This window comes from Ananas comosus, linkage group 17 (assembly GCF_001540865.1).
Source record: "Ananas comosus cultivar F153 linkage group 17, ASM154086v1, whole genome shotgun sequence".
In the NCBI taxonomy this organism is placed as follows: Eukaryota; Viridiplantae; Streptophyta; class Magnoliopsida; order Poales; family Bromeliaceae; genus Ananas; species Ananas comosus.
In genome coordinates this window covers 10390476-10405712 of record NC_033637.1, presented here as the reverse complement: position 1 = coordinate 10405712, position 15237 = coordinate 10390476, and the positions used below count along the sequence as shown (strand labels likewise).

Genomic DNA, 15237 nt, shown 5'->3' with positions numbered 1-15237 from the left:
CGCCTCTTTCTCCCTCCCACTCTTTATCCTTTAGTCGTCCTTTGGCACTTTTGCATTTTGGCCCCTAAAGTTTCCTTATTTTGCTCTCTCCCCTTTTTGTAATTCTTTTATTCGCTTCCCTAAACTTTTCAGTTATGGGGCATAAAACGAATCAAAAAATTATTTTCAGTATGTTGGAACTCGTATTTGTGCTGATACCGATTATATAATTCAAGATCTAAAATCGAACAAAATAATATGGAGAATAACTATATTTTAATTAAGTTTAGATTATTATCTCCAACACAGTATAAAGTATTTTTTTTGTTTGTTTGGTTGTTTTTTTTTTTGTAAAAGTAATTTGACGGATTTGGAAAAAATTTGAACTTTTGTTTTTTCCTGTTTTTCGACGAAAACAAAACTTAAGCTTCTTAAAATTTTTATTATTTTCTTCTCAGCCAGAAAAATGCTGATAGTTTTTTTTTTTTTTTAAATACAAACCAAACACTATAAAAACGAAAACTTTTTCCCATTGAAAATTTTTTTCCACGGAAAATTATTTTTCACAATTATATATTTTATAAAATACTTCACTTTAGCACTCCCTTCGAATGTAGAGAAAAGCAGAAAAAAGGAAACCAAATTGAGAGAGAAAATTATTTTATCTCATTGGGATTGAAACTTGAAGGGTTAAAAATAAAAAAAAAAAAGAGAGAAAATAACATTCCATAATGTTATTTTTTCTCTAATTGTTATTTTTTACCTAAGCTACGTTCTTTTTGTGTTTTTATTTAAAGAAAAAATTGTTATATGTCCTTTCATTCATCTCATATATTTTGTTTGACAGTCTAATTTTTAGTAATATCTTAAAACTCAAAATCGGTTACAAACTGAAAAAGATGCTGAATCATAGTTCAACTAGTTCAATCAGTAATTCAAACGATCAAACTACTGACGTCAGCATGAAATTATAAATAAAAAAACTATTTTTGTTATATGTCTTTTACTATTAGGGGTGGCAATTCAGCTCGTTGTTCACGAGCCAGCTCGTGTTCGGCTCAAAATGAGTTCGAGATCAAATCGCTCGTTTAGTAAACGAGTCGAACACGAGCTGAATTTTTCAGCTCGTTTATTAAACTAGCCGAACACGAGCCGGCCTACCTCGCTCATGTTCGGCTCGCTGACACCGCTATTTACTACTGTTAAAAAATTTTAAATTTACTCTTTAATATCTAAAATAATATTTTAAAATCCAATCCCATTGGAAAAGAAAATATTTGAAGAAATTTTTTGAAATCAACCAGAATATTTTAGTTGTTCAGAAATTAAAAAAATAATTTTGAAGTTTTGAAAGGGTATATTAAATGTTATCCCAATAATTAAGTTATTAACTTTTTTATGTATAAACTAGTAAAGATAAAGAAGATAACTAAATAAAATTTACAAAGTTCTCAAAAAATAAAATCTAAACTGAACCGATCGAACCGTCCTATCCATGATCTACGGTAGATGATAATTCAAACCGGTCTAACTAAAACCTGGACGGTTCACCAGTTGAACCCTAAAAACCGATCTTATCAAGTTTTTTTTTTTTAATACTAAAATTTTTTTTAAAAAAATTTAAACTGTAAGATGATGTGGTATAAGATATACAATCCTTCTGGAGTGTTTTGATATCGTATCACAAAGCTCATGAAAAAATCTAAAATGTATCAGTTATATTACTGACGTGGTATTTCCAACTAATAGGATTGTCCCTCTTAGATTCACGGTCCCATCATGATTAATAAAAAAATATTTTTATTATATTTTTTCTCTCAAAAAAATTTAATTTGTTATTAATGATGTGGTGCAAATGTGACATATCCTTCAAAATTTAGAAAAAATAAATTCTAGAATGCACCAGTTATATTATGACATGACGTTTTCAATCAATCAAATAAATCTTTTTAGATTAACCTGAAACGCACGATGATAAAACAATATTTTTTTTATATATTTAATATTTTTATTAATATTAATATATAATTAATATTTTTTTATATATTAAACGGTAAATTTTCTCTAAAGTGCAAAAAAAAAAGAAAAAAAGAAAAAAAAAGAGAAAAACAATATTCCACACCACAAAATCCCAGTAGAGAGAGAGAAGAGAGAGAAGAGAGAGAGAGAGGACTCTCCCATTATCTTTCCTCTCTCCTCTCTCCTCTCCTCCTTCCCCTCCTCCATTATTATCACTTAAAAAAAAAAAATGGCGACAGCGACTCTTCTACTCCCCCCATGTCCTCGTCTCCTCGACCCCTCGTCCTCCTCCTCCTCCTCCTACTCCCACCGCTTCGGCCCGAGTCGACTCGGCCTCGGCCGCGCCCGTCCATGGCTCGAGCTTCCGAGTCGCGCCGAGTCGTCGAAGCGGCGGCGGCGGCGGAGTGGGGCTTTCGCGATCGACCCCGACCACACCTCCTCCGCATTCCTCTTCTTCCTCCTTGACGCCGGGTACTCCCCCGCAAGCTACTACACCTCGCTAGGGCTTTTCGTCATCTCCGTCCCCGGCCTCTGGTCTCTCATTAAGCGCTCCGTCAAATCCAAGGTCACAATCTTTTTCTTTTTCTTTTTCTTCTTTTTTTTTTTTTTTTTTTTTTTTGGCTAAATTACACATTGGCAATCCATCCAGTTGTCCGCCGAATCCCATTCGGCTCAAAATAAGCTCGAGATCGATCACTTATTTAATAAACAGGCTAAATACGAGCTGAAGTTTTCCGTTCGAAATCTTAATGGGTCAAACACGAGCTGAATCAACTCGCTGGTGTTTAGCTTCGATATAGGTGTTCAGAGAGAGGCTACGGTTACTATACTTTTATGAATATACTCAAAAGTTTTTGATCGTTGGATGAAGAAATGTGCAACAAGATTTTAAGTACCTGTCGGCATGGATTGTATTCACCGTGCCGTACTGTGCCAATAAGATATCAGTACGATACAGATCCCATGCCGATGGCACGGCTCAAAACCCTTTATTCTTTAAATTAGAAGTAATTTTCTTAATAAAGTTTAAAAAATGTGATAAAAAGACATAATAAATAGTTATAATATTTTATTGTTAAAGAAAATAAATATTTTATGTTATTATATGTCGGCATACAAGAATTTTTTTGACCTGCACAGCTCGGCACGCACCATGCCGGCAAGTTTTCGGCACAATTCCGTGCCACGGTACTTAAATCCTTGATGTGCAATAAGGATGATAATGGTTCCCAGTTAGTAGTGGTTTTCTAAGATTGAGTGGATGATTTGTTGGATAGTACGATCTAATGGATGGAAATGATCAAAGAGGTAGGTCTCGTGATCGAAAATTTATGAATACACAAGAATCTATACTCATAAGCGTATAGTAGCCGGACTCATCTATAAATATAAATATAGATATAGATAGATTTTAGGCCGGACTTATTTCAAAAAGACCTATATTTTATGATTTTAATTATTAGATTAAAATTTTATTATTTATTTCTTTTGTAACATTTGAGTTTGATAATCTAATTTGCTGCTCGGGACATGAGCTGAATTTTTCAGGTCGTGTGTTCAGCTTGTTGACCGCCTTAAGATAGATACGACTAGACTGTAAAATTTATTATTTTTTATGAGTGTGCAGATGGCATTACTCTAGCTAGCTTGATTGTAATTAAAGCCTTCTTGTGTAGAGTTGAGAACACAAATTAAACGGCCAGAGAAGTTAGGTAGTAAAATTAAAATTTCAAAGATTAGATAGTGGTTTCTAGCTGAATCAAAGTTTAGTTTCGTAAACTTTTATTCCTGTTTTCTTTTTTGGGGGCTAACTTAAGATTAAATTGGATATTGCAGATCGTGCAGAAGACGTTCGTCAGGGAGGAGGGCGCAGCGGCGCCGCCAAATCAAGTGGCGGGGGAGATACTATCCTTCTTCACCCGCAACAACTTTGCCGTCACCGACCGTGGCGAGACCATCACGTAAGCAACAGCCTCTCTCTCTCTCTCTCTCTCACACAACACATTATACTAGCGACAATAAGACATCGACACACTCACGAAAGCATTTATGCTCAATTTGAAAGATTAGACTGAATATGATAAGACAGAGTCAGTGTTTAGTTACCGAATTTTCTAAAACCAATGTAAGTAAATCCCAATATTCGATAATCCTCTCCGATATCTGAACTTGGTCTGAATCATGACTCTCGATGACTCCAAGTCGCTAAACGTTCCTTCTCTCTTAATATTGTTCTCTCGTCTTATTCTGTCCAATACAACTAAACGGTTCCTTCAGGTATGATTTGCCACCCTTTTTTTCCTACTTGGTTTTATTGAAGTGTTTAAATAGAAGAAAAGCACTGAGATAGTCAAACCAAATATGAACTTAGGTGAAATTTGGATTGAGCTCAAAGAGCATGTGAGCAGCTATTTCGATGAATGAGTTAGCGTTAGCCGATAAGGAGTTGACGAGGATGGCCCAAACCAAGTAATTAACCGTCCATGCCGGACAGTGCCAACAAAATATCGGCACGATACGGCTCCGTGCCAATAGTACGGCTTAAAGCCATATTTTTTTTAAAATTAGCAAATAGTTATCTCAATAGAGTGCAAAAAATTTGTTAAAAATATATAATAAACAATTAGAATATTTTTTGTGCCGAATAAAGTAATATTTTCGTGTCGTTGTGTGTCAGCTCACAAGTATATTTTTTGTGACCGGCATGCGACAGCACGCACTGTACGTACCGTGCCAACAAGTTTTCGACACGATTCCGTAAACGGCACTTTAATACTTGACCAAAACAAACATGAGCATGGAAAATGTCCTAAAAGATTTGGTATTGTAAGGTAGAATATGCAAGGAAAAAAAAAAAAAAAAGAAAGATAATTTTTGATGCAGAGAGGTGTAACTAGGGTTTGGTAGCCCCTGATGCACTATACCCAGATGTAGGAGAAGTTACATCATTACACTAATACTGGTTTTGAAAGCAGTTTTTATCATATTTTTTCGTTTCATTTACATGGGTAAATTGTTTCGTAATTTGTTTTGTACTTGTTACATTTTGAAAAAGGTTTGAAGGCGTAATGGTCCCAAGCAGAGGCCAAGCAGCATTGCTCACCTTCTGCACTTGCATAAGCCTCGGCAGCGTCGCCCTCGTGCTCTCGATCGCGGTTCCTGAGGGAGGAAACAACTGGTTTTGGCTCATGACACTAAGCCCGCTGGCGTAAGTTTCATGCTAATTTATGATCCAAGAAAACTAATAAGGGTCACATTTAGTAGCTCACTCATTGAGATTGTCCAACTATACCCTACTTCGACGAAAACTGATACTTCAAATTAAAGCTTCTACTTTTGGAAGAAAGAATCTCATCTCAGAAAGACAAAACTTAATGCTTTTCCAAGTATAGAAAATGTTCCACAAGACATACCCGTTATTCGCTAACGATGGTGCAGGGGAGTTTACTACTGGACGAAGGCGTCGAGAAAGGAGGAGATAAAGGTGAAGATGGTGTTGGGTGACAATGGTAGCCTCTCGGAGATCATCGTCCGCGGGGACGATCAACAAGTAGAGCAGATGAGGAAGGAGCTTCGGCTCAGCGAGAAGGGAATGATCTACGTGAAAGGGATCTTCGAAAGATAGTGTCAGTAACCAATAATAAGTAAAAACTAAGGTGATGGTATCTAAAAATGTTAAAACCAAGTGTGACACAATTCAAGTGGGAAGAGAGAGTAGAACATCTACACCAATTTTGTTACATGGTTTTCTTATTAGTGGAGAGAAGTGATTTATTTTTTTCATGTGTTATAGCAAAGATGGTGTTATTGACTGCAGAGGATAGAAATGAAGGTTGTTGTATAATTGAGACCAAAGACATTGCTCTCACAAATATATTGCTTCAAATTTGAAAATAATGTATTCCTATATAAACTAATCCATCTCATGCTACAAGTTTTGTGTAGTTGTATATTTTGTAAGCTTAGATGATTTTTTAATTTTGGAGGGCAATTGCTTATATACGTCTGAAAAATTTTAGACTTTTTTATTTACCTCTTTTAGAAGATATATAAAAAAATATTTTTTAACATTTCAAATTCTTTCAAATATATTCCTAGAATTAGATTTTACTAGTAAAAACGGTTAGAAACAATTATATCTATAAAATTATTATTTTATTTTTTCAAATATACTCTTCTACCGTTATCAATTTTTCGTATTTATCCTTAAGTTAGGAACAAAAAAAATATTTTGACTTTTCGCCCTTTTAAATATATGTTTTTACCGTAAACAATTTTTCTTATTTGCCCTTAAATTGGGGGCAAGAGAAATATTTCAACTCTTTGCCTTTTGAAATATACTCTTTTACTGTCACTAACTTTTCTTATTTAGCCTTAAAATTAGGAGCAAAAAAGATATTTTGACTTTTTTTTAACTCTGGTAGAAATCTAACCCAGATTCAATCCAAGATGACTTAACGTATACTAAGTTAAAGAGAGTACAATTTTATATTGAGTGATCCTTTGATGTGCTATAACAAAGATTTATGTTATTCTGAGTTCAAATTGAAATGGTATTGACTGCAAAGAATAGAGAGTAAATTTATTGTCTAATGGAAGGACAAGTATTAACACTGGATATTGTGAAAAATGTACAAAGACTCCCTAAACTATAGCACCATTGGCAATTAGACTCTCTAAAACTTTATCAAAAAAATCCAATAGATTCCTCTCCTCAATCAAAGCAAATAATTACACAAGTGTTTTGGCCGCTTGTATTGCGCACAGTTTTGCAAAATTCTGAGATACAACAAAATTTATTTATTTTATTCTAAAACATACAAAAAGCAATAGAAGTTGAAGATAGATTCACCCTTTTATTCAGCCTCGATGCTTAGTTATCAAAACCGGAAGTAATAAAGAGGTTTCTATGTGTTTTGAAGTATACAACATCATGTGTAAGACGTGCGATCAAAACGACTGTTCGATTGGTAATTTCACTCGAGGAGAGACCTATTAAACTATTTAACAAAGTTTAAGGGATATAACGACCAAATGTAAAAGTTCAAACGTCTATTTGCAAAAATACTAAAGTTTAGAGGGGATTTTTGTACATTGTTTCCAAGAATATTTGTGTCAAAACCAAGACAAGTTGTGAGGGTTTTTCGCTAGGTTGCTCCATTTTAAAAGTGAATATTTTATCAATTCAGATGATTCTTTTCCCCCCCCTACGGCAGTAGAATGTATATCTGAAGAGGAAACTCCACATATTATCAAAGAAATCCAAAAACATCTAGTCAAGTACACAAAAAATAGCTGTGACAGAATGAAGAAACTTTTCTCTAACAGGAAGACTGATTTCTCAAGCATTTTCTTGCAGACATTTACAATAACAGTAGACAACACACGAAATAATAGTTCAGCCTACCAGAGTGAAGAACACAGAAAAACTGTACAAAAGAAAAGGGAGTCATCAAGTTCTTAAAATTTTTCTGCCGAAAAATCTCATCAATGTACCCCTGCAATTGGATATTATTTGCAGCTATTATCTACATTTTACCAGATAAGCAAGGAACCTCGGAAAAGCGAGTGAATTACGAACAAGTACCTGGTAGGCGGAATTAGTTGGGGAGGATTTTGAGAAGCTCGATGTCGAACAGCAGAGTTTTGTCAATTAAGCCCTGGTTCCTCAAAACAAAATCAAGTGCTCTTTGTCCCTGCCAGGCAAATACATGGCATAATTAATCTGTAACGAGCTGGTGGACAGATGTATATTCTTTGTTTCAGTACCGAAAAAGTTGTCGGCCTCGGGCCAAGTCTGTTGAAGTCGTTATCTGGATAGCCCAGTTCTGGGGGTACAATTATCCTGCATTTTGCAGGTATTAAAGATATCTTGGTTAGTTCAAATTAAATCCCCAAAGTTTGAAACTGATTTCATTTATATCATCAAACTTTCAAATTTAACAATTTAGTCTCTATAGGTTTGAATACATGTTAAGTCCGTTCGGCCGCTAAGATCGGATTGGATTAGGATTAAGGCAAAAGATCGATGATGGGAAAGAAAGAATATTTAGTGATTCAGAGATATCAGTGGTGCCGAGAAGTTGGCATTTTCGAATCAGGCAGGGTCAAATAATCAGGGATGGGATTATTAAATCCCATCCCAAGAGGTTCAGTTTCTAGAAGATTGGATTTACCGAAACCACCGTTACCTATGGCTACCTCTCATGCCAACGAGTTACTAAAGCCTACCTGTCTTCACCATTGCTCTCTCATCTTTATCTTTTTCAATCAAATCATTCGTTCCATATACATCTAGTGATTGACAATATTACTAGCTCACCTCCTGATACCTCCGGGAGCCATGCCTGCAATCGCCTCCTCAAAAGCTGGTATTACCTAATTATTTGAAATGATAGGCATCAAAATAGTTGCAAAGTTAAACCTTACATGGGACAAGAAGCATTAATCAATCCATTACAGCAAAAAAGACAGAATGACAATTCCAAAAATAGAGTAAAATTATTACTGTGAATCAATCTCAGATTCTACGACAAAACAAAGTTTAACCTATAAGACTGTTTGGTTAGGTGGGTATCCCCCTTTATTCCACCAAATAGCATTGAAAATGTGGGGAACTATTTGTTCCGGGCTTAACGGGTTAGGACTCTCCACCGTATGGAGAACAAGGCGGAACAATAGGTTTCTACCCTTTTCGCTTCCTATTATGCCCTTTTTCCCTTTTATCTAGGGAACTGAAGAAAAAAAGAAAACCCTTCACGTAGGTGTTAACCATGATTTTGCCCAAATTTCAAAAGTACTTTCTTGATAATTAAAATAGTTTAATAATAGTCTAAAAAAGATACTTTAACAGGTAGGAACAGTTGACTTTATAGGGCATTGGAAATGCCAGAAGATAATTGGAGCATCCATCACCTCCAACTCGAATGATGCATATACCAATTTGAAGTGATCAACAAGTCAATCACCTGTCCTGATCCAAGCTTAAACTTGAAGAAATCTTTATCACCTCCCTGCATTACCAATTTATTTTTTTTCAATTTGATGCTGGCCCAAAACGATAAAGCAACTCTAAGAAATTCCAGAGAGGCATATTAATCTTTAGCATTAGATGATCAACTATAAAAAGGCAAACAATGCTCCATTTCATGATAAAAATCCACTATTTTACCACATTATAATTTTCAGTATCCATCTAACCATCCTATTCTCTGGTTACTAAAAATACAAATTCTTCAAGCCATCATTTCCCAAATCAAACGATTCTGCCTAAAGTGGAATTTTAAACACTTATAATTGATAGACTCATTACAAGTCAACAAAACAAACATATAAGATGACTTGGCAAAATGCAAAATCTCCGGGACAATAGTTGTCAACCCTGCCATTAACCTATAGCAACTCCTATTGCTTAAGTTGAATTTATAAACTCATGGCTCTTCAAACATTAAAAGCGCCATGGAGATGACAGTTTGCACTTCACCATTTAATATCAATAGCATGTGAAAAGTCTCGGTATAAGTTATCCAAAATGTTAAGCTGTACCTCAAATGAACCACCTTTAGTCTTGTTTCGAGCTTCAAAGATGCGCCCATAGTATCCAATTGTATAACCATCCCAATCAACCTTAAATGCATTCATAATTCGAAATCTGCATCAGAGCTCGTGCAATTCAACCACAACTCAGGTAATTATCCAAATCAAATAAAAGGTATAAAAGTTGCCACTCACCACTACTGTCTCCCCTATTTTTGGAAATGGACCATTACCAACTCGCAAGTCCTATAATTAGAAAGAGTCAGAACAAGTAGTTGAACTTGACATGTATTCTAAGTGTACAATATGAAGTAAATGACATATGGCAAAGTGGATTACCTTGTATTGAAGCCCAGAATTTGTCTCCGTGTAATCTGGATAGCGCATTTTCGTTTTTCCATAGTCTTTCCCACGTAATGCTGGCACTGAATCCACGTTCCAATAAATCAATGCATTAGCCAATTCAATAAGTTAGAGAGTTTTTTCTTATTTTATTTTTACTAGAAGGACAAAGAAAGGAGCAAATACCATCAGCAAAAGAGTGACTTAAAATGACTTAATAACCTAAAAAAGAACGCAAAAGAAACCCTATTGCATCTAGAATTAGTTGCTGCATGATGATATGAGTCCATGCAGTCCATTATATACAACATACTCAATCCCAACAGTGATCCCACAAATAACTCTTTAAGTTTGTCTGTGGTGGTTATGAGAAAAAGTAAAGCTTGACATTGAAAATTTTAAACAAGTAGGTTTACAGCCTAGCTTCCTCGTTACTCAGCTTAAGCTCTGCAGTTTAAGGAGAAAAACTCTCTGGGATCCTTTGCCCATGGAAAGGAAATCCAACCAAAGGACAAACAAAGGCAGATAAAGGGACAGAAATTGTCCCAAAGAAAAATGTAAGAAGAAGATTGGAATAAGTCCCTAGATAAGATATTAGCACTAATTCCTAAATATTATACATGATATCATGTAACCGCAATATGATCTCTTTTACTATGTCAACTTCTTCTTGGCCTGCGCAACTTTCTTATTTTTGTGTGTAGGTAAGTTAACTCCAATAGTTTCAGTATATATTCTAACTTTGCAGCATGGAGAAAATAGAAGTATAGAGAGCTTTTGCAAATCCGCCATTTTTCAGATTATGCACTGTTGGGCTATATCCTTGTATGGACAAGAATCTCCCTGGCTGGAGTGCTAGCACATAGATTCAACAAAAGGTGCAGTAGGGATATTTTTGTCCATAAAAGAAGATTTTAGCCAAAATTGTCTATATTTTCCCTTCTACAATTTTGGACTAAAATATCCTTGTATGGACAAGAATGTCCCTGGCTGGAGTGCTAGCACATAGATTCAACAAAAGGTGCAGTAGGGATATTTTTGTCCATAAAAGAAGATTTTAGCCAAAATTGCACAGATAAAAAAGGAGTAAAAGTTGCAGAAGAACAAAAATTTGCTGATTGCTTATTCAAAACCTCCTTGTATCAACAGCATGTTCAATCACATCAGCATCACACGCTAATTACTAGGAATAAGTTTAATTCAACAAAAAATGCATATGTTAGTAAGAAATGATTCCAGGGATACAAAATAGAACTTTCTCGTCGCAGCCATGTCAAGCAAGAGCAGAAGAAATGATAAAGGAAGCTTCAAGGTACAAACCATACACTAAATTCTAGACATCTAGTCAATAAAAAAGTACATCAACAAACACTTACTATCAGCGAATTCAGATGCTACTGCCACTTCCTTGTCTAGAGTATGCTGAAAAGCACCAAGGGCAAATCCAAAGGTGGAAAGCAGTAACAGTTTCCTTCTTTCAAATATCTCACCTACACCAAAACTTTATTTTAGACTATACAAACATGAGAAAAGAGAAAACTGAAAAAAAAGGCATCAAAATGATCAACTACGCGTGTTACAGTTGAGCAACAGAATTCAAATTTCACTTGACTTGATGCAATAACCAATGTTCTCAGAACCGACCTAGCCATTGAACTAGTGACAGAAGAGATTTAAGAGTCAAAGGTTCAACCTGGCTCAAACTGTTCAAAGTCAACAGCTGAAAATAAAAATATCACAAAAAGTGGTGATATAGCATTAAAATTTTCGATAAGAGATATTGATCTTGTTGTAATAGTATAAAAAATTTTCAATCAAAATTTCATCTGATTTGGATATTTCTACACTGTTAAACTTGAAAACAGTAGACATCAACCATTAAAAATTATTGATTTTGAACCCTTTCGATCACTAGATAAATAATATCGAAAAGTCGTAAAATTTATTTTCTAGATACTTCAAATATGATAGATCAAGTCTAATGGAGCCAATCGTCGACTTGAAAATTTCATCATTGAAAACAGCTTACGAGCACAATGGCCTCCGTGCTCCTAAGAGCACAACAGCCCTGCACTATATATATATATATATATATATATAGAGAGAGAGAGAGAGAGAGAGAGAGAGAGAGAGAGAGAGAGAGAGAGAGCAGGGCTACTGTGCTATTAAGAATACAACAGCCCTCGTGCTCCTAAGTTTCTAACCACCCATCAAGTTTGATGGGTGATTAGAATGAGAAAGGGAGGAGAAATTGAAGAGAAATTTAAGGAGAAAAGAAATTGAGACACCCAATTTCTCCACAATATCTCCTCCTTTTTTCATTCTAACCACCCATCAAACTTGATGGGTGGTTAGAAAGTTAGGAGCACAAGAGCTGCTGTGCTCCTAATAGCACAGTAGCCCTACTCTCTCTCTCTCTCTCTCTCTCTCTCTCTCTCTCTCTATATATATATATATATATATTAAAGGTTGCGTTTTTTATACAAGATTTGTTGTGCATACATAGTTATCGGCTTTGTCACTCACTTAAAGGGTTCAAGGTCCGAACTCTAAATCACACAATTATGGGATTTTTTATTTTAACTCAATTCAACCGGTTTATTGGGGTTTTCAATAAAAATTTAGTCTAGGCCTTGAACCAAACTGGTCGTCGGAGTAGTTCTTGGATAACCTGGTCCTACCAGCTGGTCAGGTTAGGTTTTCTGAACCTTGGCAACAGGGATGGAGCCATGTATAGGCCCACAATGGCCATGCTCCCCCGCCCCCCCCCCCAAAATTATTAAGTTGTTGAAAAAGTTAAAATATTACAAACTTTGAGGGCCAAAATGAATTTTTTTTGGGAAATAATGTTGCCTTGTGGGCCACGAATCTCACGCATCATGATGGTCTGCTATCCGCCCGCCTCCTCCCACACCGCCACACGTAAACTCTCTCTCTCTCTCTCTCTCTCTCTCTCACGCTCTCTCTTTCTCTCAAATTTCAATCTCTCTCCTTTCTCTAGGCTCTACCTCCTCGGACCGCTGGTGGTGCTCATCGCTCGGGCTCGGCGCCTCGGCCTACGCCCCTCCACCCTCCTCTCTGCAGTTGTTCCTTCTTCGTATTATCACATAGCCTCGTCCCAGTCGCCTTGTTCAATTGCGGCGCCCCAAATCCAATTAGACCGATAATCTCTCTCTCCCCTTTGGATTGCTTCAATAAGAGCAATATATCAATCTAATTTGCTTCGTATAATTGTGTTTGGTATTGGATTGTTTAATGTTTGCTTCTTGATTATTAATGATTCAAGTTGTCCATATATTGTTGGATCATAATCAATAATTATGATACTAATGAAAATTTATGCATGTTTAAATTCTAATTCTAAAACGTTCGTGTGTTCTTTGCTTTTTAAAGTTTTCAGATCAATCACCGCAATTCATCTTTGGCACTTATTAAATTCATGAATATTTCCTTGTTATTAAGGAATTATAATTTTTTTGCATGTTAAGAATTGATAATAATCTTTTTAATTTTTTTAAAATTAAGAGAATATTAATGAAGATTTTTGTTGGATTTAGTACTTTGTAATGCTATAATCTATTTAAAGTTTGAATATTTTGACCTTCTCTTAATTTTTACAAATTGGATTGATTCAAAAGAAAAAAAATCTCAAAATTTCTGTGGCCTTCCAATGGCTACTATTGGATTTTAGTATTTGAGAATATGAAGTACAATAGTATATCCAAAATTCTAAATTTGTATGAGTTCCTTCTTTATGAACAAGAGCTTTTCCTCTTTTGGGCTAGCTGCTAGTAAAATAATTATTATTTGCAATTTATTTTTAGATTTTAGTTTTTTTTACATAATTTTACATGATTTGCAAATTATCTTATACTTAACACTTTGATTTTTTGACATAATTTTTGTAGGTCTCTAGACCGTTATTGTTTTAATGGAAAAGCCAACTATATTCGATTCTTTTTTTAAAAGAAAAATATTGAAAACTTGGAAGCTAATGAACAATAAGCTATTTATAGAGAAGTTTACGATTGATTCAATCATTGATGGCTTTCGTGACTTGCAGGAGCGCCGTGCACTATTCTAACTTTTGCATGGTAAGCAAAATTTTTAAAATTTTCTTTTGTACTTTTGTACTTCGAATTTTTATTATATATAGTTTGCTTTATTAATATCCTAGCTTCGTCCCTGCTTGGCAATAACATGACCTCCATTTAACCACAGACATTTGCCGTTATAGTAAAGGACAATGAGCATTGAGATTATCTAATACACTTAGAACCAAGTTTCAAGAAGAGATTCACCAACAACAAATAGAATTGCACAAAAAAGAACTAATTGCGCAGATATACAAGCATGAGTAGTCACCAAATCCACTAAAATTAACAAAATTACTCTCAAAATTAATGCTTTATAAGCTCCTAAATATTAGCAGAAACCTCCGATTACAAATGTCGATTCTGACACAAACAAAAACCACATCTAAAGAATACGTTTACGGGCTGTTCATTTCACGGCAATTATCCATTTTTTCTACTCAGAATATCCAAATCATTACCATGCAAGTGCATGCAACTCAAGTTGGGAAGTAATAAGAGGTGTGGAATCATCGTAGATTCCCAATTAGAGGGAATATTACAATACCATGGGTTAGAAGGTAACAAACTTGCCATTTCATATACAAAGTATACGACATTTTCGGAATGCGATAAACCGGTGAAACGAACGAACCCTTACGAGATAAAATTCAGAGCTCACCAGTTAAGCTACAAGCTTGCGACTCCACAATCCCTTCCGATTCCCGCGAAGATCCCCTCGCAATCCCTAAATTTCCCCTCTTCATAACCACGCCCTAATCGAGTGAATTGAGGAGATTAAAAGAACCCTAATCCCAGAGCTCGATGAAACCCTAATAAAGGGGGCATCAATTGCGAGAGACAGAGCACCCGAACCTTTGAAGAGGAGCAATTCGAAGAGGCTCTCGCCATGGAAGGGCTCGGAGGAAACCCTAGAGGCGAATACGACGCCATTGTCGCTCTCGGAGAAGAAGCGAAGGTCGGGGACGAACGATGGCTCGCGAAGAAGACGATAAAACTGCTAGCAGAGTGTGAAAAGACCATAATGCCCATTATGTAATTATGACACTACATATATATATATATATGTGTGGTAAAATTGTGTGCAGACCCCTTTATTATAGTTAATTTTGAAGCAGGTGTCTCTACTTTACCCCTTTTTTTTGGGGAGCAACTGCTTATACACTGCTAAAAATTTTAGACTTTTTATTTACCCTGCTTAGAGGGCTAATACAAAAAAATATTTTTTTATGTTTCAAATTTTTTCAAATATATCACAAGAGTTAGA

General features: G+C 35.3%; 2 protein-coding genes across 3 annotated transcripts; one reads left to right on the top strand and one right to left on the bottom strand.

Annotated features, from left to right (window-relative positions):
* LOC109722808 (protein COFACTOR ASSEMBLY OF COMPLEX C SUBUNIT B CCB1, chloroplastic-like) lies at nt 2188-5853 on the top strand. The gene is made up of 4 exons (XM_020250953.1): nt 2188-2563; nt 3835-3959; nt 5054-5206; nt 5437-5853. The coding sequence occupies exons 1-4, from the start codon at nt 2228-2230 to the stop codon at nt 5621-5623; spliced, it is 801 nt and encodes a 266-aa protein (XP_020106542.1). The 5' UTR covers nt 2188-2227; the 3' UTR covers nt 5624-5853.
* Nucleotides 7228-14987, bottom strand: LOC109722672 (peptidyl-prolyl cis-trans isomerase FKBP19, chloroplastic). Of its 2 annotated transcripts, none has more exons than XM_020250780.1 (11): nt 14826-14987; nt 14632-14725; nt 11253-11366; nt 9874-9959; nt 9730-9780; nt 9544-9624; nt 8967-9011; nt 8321-8376; nt 7768-7843; nt 7586-7694; nt 7228-7427 (listed from the first exon to the last, which is right to left on the bottom strand). In XM_020250780.1, the coding sequence occupies exons 1-10, from the start codon at nt 14901-14903 to the stop codon at nt 7599-7601; spliced, it is 777 nt and encodes a 258-aa protein (XP_020106369.1). In that variant the 5' UTR covers nt 14904-14987; the 3' UTR covers nt 7228-7427; nt 7586-7598. The 2 variants fall into 2 exon arrangements, with proteins under 2 accessions (XP_020106369.1, XP_020106368.1); XM_020250779.1 differs by having other exon boundaries at nt 7228-7496; nt 14826-14986.